This window comes from Falco biarmicus, chromosome 2 (genome assembly GCF_023638135.1).
Source record: "Falco biarmicus isolate bFalBia1 chromosome 2, bFalBia1.pri, whole genome shotgun sequence".
Classification (NCBI taxonomy): Eukaryota; Metazoa; Chordata; class Aves; order Falconiformes; family Falconidae; genus Falco; species Falco biarmicus.
Genome location: NC_079289.1, coordinates 22,420,807 through 22,426,806, shown reverse-complemented (window position 1 = coordinate 22,426,806; position 6,000 = coordinate 22,420,807). Strand labels below are relative to the sequence as shown.

General features: G+C 50.0%; 1 protein-coding gene across 1 annotated transcript in view; it reads left to right on the top strand.

The window, feature by feature from the left end:
* The first annotated feature begins 984 nt into the window (after positions 1-984).
* The window catches only part of ATP8A2 (ATPase phospholipid transporting 8A2), a 349,988-nt gene continuing 344,972 nt past the window's right edge, over positions 985-6,000 (top strand). The window contains exon 1 of the mRNA XM_056328949.1: positions 985-1,316. Coding sequence (XP_056184924.1) covers positions 1,238-1,316 — 79 coding nt within the window. The 5' untranslated portion in view covers positions 985-1,237. The remainder of the gene's footprint in view (positions 1,317-6,000) is intronic.

The following is a 6,000-nucleotide window of genomic DNA, read 5'->3' as shown; positions in this document are numbered from 1 at the left end:
GTGGTAAGTCTTCCCAAAACTCAATATATCCTCATCCCATGGGAGCTTCTGCCTCTTTTAAACCATCCTACCTCAAAGCTCACCTAGCAGAGAAGGCAATTCCTTAAGATGCAGCAACTACTGCTAGCTATGCCTGATTGAGACCAGCATCTGTAAAGGTTGAGTGGCTTCTTTTTAGTTAATTTTTTACCCTTTTATCTCAGTCTTTCTTTGCCTGTCCTTCGTAGGCGATTTCTCACGGCTGCGAATGTTTTGCATAGGAAGGTGATGTGCTCTAAGATTTAAGTGGTGTATTGATCAATCTTCCCTCTATTTTTTTTTTTATCCTTGATTTACCAGATATTTTAAGTTAAGAAGGAACGATATCTTTTGCAAAGAGGCTGGCAGCACGCCACAGCGATGAAAGATATCCTTCTAACTGGAACAAAGAGGGATGGTTAGGGATCCTGATCCCAGCAGGGGCTATATTGGGATGCTTTATGTGCCTAAAATACTGGTTCCAGACAGACACCTAAAAAGCCAACCCAACCCCACCCAACCCAACCCAACCCAACCAACCCCCCAGGCCCAGACTCTATGGTACCTTGTGTAGCGACGGGTGCCGGGTGGATGGGGGTGTGAGGGGCTGTGCCATGGGAGCAGCAGCGCTTTGCTGAGCACAGATGGGGTGAGGCAGCAGGGAACCACACCGCGTCTGCAGGTCTGTACCCCACAGAACGGGCCCGCAACGCGGGGCCGGGCTCCCCGAAGCCGTGGCACCCGCAAGCGGCGCTGAGGAGACGCTCAGGGCCCGGCTCCGCACCCGCCTGGGCCCCGCGGGCCTCAGCGGCGGAGCCCGGGAGGCGCCCGGGGCGGCTGGGCCGCAGCGGCCCCTCAGGCCCGTGTCCCCGGGGGGCGGCGGGGACTGCGGCGGGGCCGGGCCTCCCCCCTCCCGTGCCGGGCGGGGCAGGAGCAGCAGCCCCCGCTCGCGGCGGGGTTGCCCTTGGCCCCGGCCCTGAGGGAGGTGGCGGCGGCGGAGGACGCAGCACCCGCCGCGGCGCCTCGCCGCCTCCTCAGGAGGGCACCCCTCGGGGAGCCGAGCCCGGCGAGCGCTTAGCGCCTCGCCCGCCCCCGCAGCCAGGCCGCGGCGGTGCCAGCGACCGCCGCCGCAGCGCGGCGTCTGCGTGAGGGGGGGCCCATGGCCAGCCCGCCGCCGCCCTAGCCGGCCGCGGGCTTCGCCTGGCGCCCCGGCTGCAGCATGCCGAACAGGGCCGGCCTGGACACGGCGCTGAGGATGTCCCTGCAGCGCAAATCCTCCAAGATCCACTCCTCGGCTGGTGAGGAAAGGACCAGGCGGGAGGGAGCGGCGGCGGGGAGGAGGCGCCGCGGCGGAGGAAGGAGCGCGCCGGGCAGGGACAGGCGCCTCCATGGCCGGGCCGCCCGCGCCCCCTCCTCCTCCTCCTCTTCCTCCTCCTCCTCCGCCTTGCCGGGGGCGTTCGGCGGCCGCGGCGGCAGGCTCGCGGTGCCGCCCCCGCCCGGGGCTCTCTGCGCGGGGGAGGCGGCCGCGGCCCCGGGAGCGGTGGGGCGGGCAGCCTGGCCCCCCCTGCACGGCCCGGCCCCAGCGCTGCGCCCCGCCGCCCCGGTCACTGCACCCCCAGGGCCCTTGCACCCCCGGGGTGCACCCCGCGCAGGGCCCGCAGCCCCCCCTGCAGCCCCAGCCCACCGGGCACCCAGCCCCCAGGGCCCCGGGGCCGCCCGGGCCCCGCTGCACAGGCAGTGCCAGCCTTTGCCCTGCGCCGCCGGGCTCGGGGCAGGTCGGGGACAGTCCGACAGAGCCCGGGTGCTGCCTTGTCGTGATGGCACCGTGCAGGGGGCAAAGTGCTGTGCCCCTTCTTTCTCTGGTTCTGATGGTTTCTGGCAGGAGAATCCCTGGGTGTGCATCTGGTTAGAGGACAGCACCGCCGGCGGTGGGCAGGCGGGGGTGGGTTTCTCAAGAGGTTCGTGTTGGAAAATGTTTACCAACTAGTTCATAAGGAAACAGACAAAAAATGGGATACTTTGAAGGTGTAATTCTGCTCCCAAAGGTCTTCCGCTGACTTCTGTAGGACCAAGGTGCATTCAGAATTCACTTGTGGTATCTGTTTTACTTGGGGATAGATGAAGCATCAGTGACATTGTCTGTGACTTACAAGACAGGCCCAGTAAAAAGCTGAGACACCCATTCCTGTGCAAAATACTTAGGTGCCTAGTACAGTCTCTGCGATGAGTAAGGGTGCAGTATAATGCTCCTTCCACACCTTGAGTAAGGAATGGGATTTTGAAACACATTTCCTTATCGGCTCTACTTTGGGTTAATTCTCAGAGCATCTTGGAAAGCATTTGCTGGATTGCTTTTGGGTGATGCTGAACTGGAAGATGTCCTCCAGCCACTCGTCGCTGTTCAGCCCATGGAACAAGGGTAAAGCAAGCTTGAAGGAGAAATTACCTTCCCTTTGGCTCCTCTGCGCAACCTGGTCACTCTAGTAGCATTCCCCTGTTTGGCCTCACTGGTTGCTAATAAGGACAGAACCTCAGGGACTTCTGCACAGCTGCTGAAGTAAGCAGGATGCTAAGCGAAGAGAGGCGTAATGCCAGCTCATAGGACATGGTAAGGTTTCAGAGTAGGATTTAGCACATTACCAGCTTTACTTGCCTTCAGCGTTAAGCCATTCAGATGAAACAGTCGCAGTTAAGCAGATTCCGTTCTCCTGTGCTTGGGGTTGTGTCCAGACCTACAGTCCTATCTGAAATCCTGTCCTGTGACAGGGAGGCTCCTTTCCCAGAGCTGCACTTTGGCAGATCTGTTTGTGACCTAACATTTGGAATCCAGGCCTAGGTGCCCTTATCCATAACCAGCCCTTCAGATGCTGAATGACTGGCACTTGGAGAATGTTTAGCTTGAACATGGCTTACATAAAGAATTTAAGCTTCAGCATTTGTAAATCATAGTTGTGGATCTAGGTGGTTAAGTGGCACCTCAGTCGTGCCCTGGGTGCCTGAGGCACCCATATCTTCCACCATCTGGGATTTATCTGTAACAGCTTTAGATTGTTACATGTTCCTTTCATTTCACCTAAGTGAAATCCAGATTAGATGATACTTTGAAGAAAGATGTGGGGTGCTGGTTGCTGATTAGCATTAAGATCACTGCTTTTCAGTTGTTGAACAATATAGTTTCTGTTTAGAATATTTTCCTGAAGGATAACAAGAGTAATATCTAGATGGATATATATATGTCATGCCTCTAAAAATACATAACAGAGGTTTGTGTAACTTGTTACATAGACTTATTAAAGGCTGTGTTTGTAGTTGGCTTGGGACAACCAGAGCCAATCTCTCTGCCACCCAGTAAGAAGGTCCTTCCTACATATTCCCGTCGCCTTGCTTGCATCAACATTAGCCATCAGATGGTTACATGGTTGCCTGGATCAGTGCCGATGTGCCTCTCTGCCAGCCTGTATGATCTTGAATGGCAGCAGGGAAGAGACACAGAAAGACAGGAGCGCTCTGTTTTTCTCAGCATGCTCTCTGTGGGAGCCAAACAGGTTCTTATGAGGGACTCTGGGCTGTGTGAACTGGACTGTAAAGGTGCACATTTGGAGACTGAGCTGCAGTTTAGATGTGGTTGCGTGGTGGCACTGCAAAATCTGAAGACCTTTCTGAGCTGAATGGTGTGGAGGGGGGACGGGTCACCCTTTTGTTAGGGTCAGGTAACCCCATCTTCATCTGCTGTGGGTTTCTTGGCAGCTATGTATCAGAATATTCTACCTTATTTTGTTTTTAGAAGAGGTGTTTTCTGCTTTAAATTCTTGCAGTTTGTTTTTTAGTCCTGTTTACTCTTGAGGGTGTTTTGGTAATCTTAAAGTATTAGCTTTTAGTTTGGGTCGCATATTTATTTTCATATTGTGTAAAGTATTCCAGTAGCTTATAGATACTCTTCTTTAGTCAAGACCAACACTACATCTATGATGGTCTAATGATGTCTTTTCACGTCAGATCCAATCGTGATTTTTTACCTTTCTGCATTTTGTAGTGTGGCTTCCACATGTGCTAATACAGTATAAAATGTAATTGGTGTATTTGGTAGGGTTTAAAACCCGCTTAGCACCAGTACAAAGGACTTCACAGAAAAGCAAATGATGTGAAAAGGAGAACCTGGAGATGGCAAGTCACTTCCTGCCACTCAGATGATCAGTCCTCTTCTTTTTTATGCATTTTCTCATTAATCGATTTTTTTTTTTGCTTTGTACAACTATATCTTTTTATTGCTGTAATGTTGTACCAGCTGAGCTAAATTGATTAGATTTAAATTATTCTCAAAGAGGTCTCCAGCTCTTTACTGTCGGAACCACAGACATCAAAGACTAACTTGTTCTTCTCCTTCCTGCCTCCTTAAAATCACTAAAAATACGCAACTGTCAATAAGACATTGGATGATTATACAATATTATTTTTATTTTTAGGGAAAAAAAAACAAATTCCAACTTTAGAATGGATTAAAGGTACAAATGATCTTGATGTAATTTACTGCAGTCTTTTTAAAAAACTGCTCAGTGGTGCATATCATCAAGAAAAAAATATTTTGAGTGCAAAGTTAGTGACAGATACTTTTCCCAAGACATAAGGAGCTGAAATGTAAATGCGATTTCATGGTATGAAACTGTAGTCTTTCTCTACCTTTCCCATATGCATTTCCCCTGAGATATTTGCTTGTGTTTATGCTCTGTATTTGGTTTTAAGAACAGCGACTGTCTCTTAAGAGTCTTACTCCCTTCTGATTGTAAAGGATCTGTCTCTTTCTTTTGTCAGAGGAATGTCTGTGTAAGAACCTCTTTGGGTTAGATCCTATCTTTGTGCTGTGATGCTACATTACTGTGATTGCAGCTGTTGGGAAGTGTCATATGGAGCAATTATAATTGCACACAGGCGTTTCTGTTTTGTTCAAAGCTTTAATCTGTAGCCATTTACAGGTTAGACATAATTCCTATAGATATATATAAAATGCACAGTAGCTATAGGTGAAAGAGCAAAGTAGTCAGCTTTGCACTATTTACACATCGCCAGTGCTGCTTCAAAGAATACCAAGTATTTTGGTTGGCAGAGGTCAGGTTCAGACTGTAAGAAGCACAGCGAAGGCTGAAGCTTTCACTGTGAAGCTCACTGAAGCCACCTGTTCTGACGGGATATCTACATTTTGCAGATCAGCAGTGGTCTTGCGTGCATATTTAAGCAAACAGACCCTATGAAAGGGGTCAGCACAGTGCTGAGCTAACAGATCGCTAAAATGTTAACATTTAAATGTTTAACTAAGAGCAAAAGCTCTCTTCTGCTGTGAGAAATGTACCTGGCAGGTGTAGTGACAGTGGGCACTAAACAGAGGGGTGTACTTCCACAGCAATTGCATTTAATGCCTGTTAACGTTACCAAGGATTACAGAAACAGCTAGCAAGACGATTGCAACCATAGTGTTGGCGCACAGCAGTTCTACTATCCAACAATAAGAAATTTTTCCAGGTGAAGACTAAAGTACGTGTGTGTTTATGCACACATTCAAACTGTGTGGTAGCAATTCCGTGTGTTACAGAGCACCTGTTTCTTTTCAACCACGTTTAACTGGCACTTAATGTAGTATAATGTGCAGCTTGTTCAATCACATCAAAGGCCCAATCCTATTTCTGTAAACACCAGTGACAATTACGCCTTTTCAGCAAGACCTCATCACAGTAAACCCCATGTTTTATGTTACTACGTTTCTATAGTGGCACAAAGCGGAGGCTTTTCAAGCAGTGTGTGATCTTGCTCAACTGTAAAGTGATAGGGCCAACTGGAAGAGGCCAGCCTGAACTACTGTCTTGGATCGCTTGCCTGAAGCTTGTCTGGCTGTGAGAATTTGCATTAGGATGGGAGGGAATTTAAAATACATCTGTTTACAACACAAAGTTAGAAGAAGATGTATGCACAGTTACTGTGGAAAAACTTAAT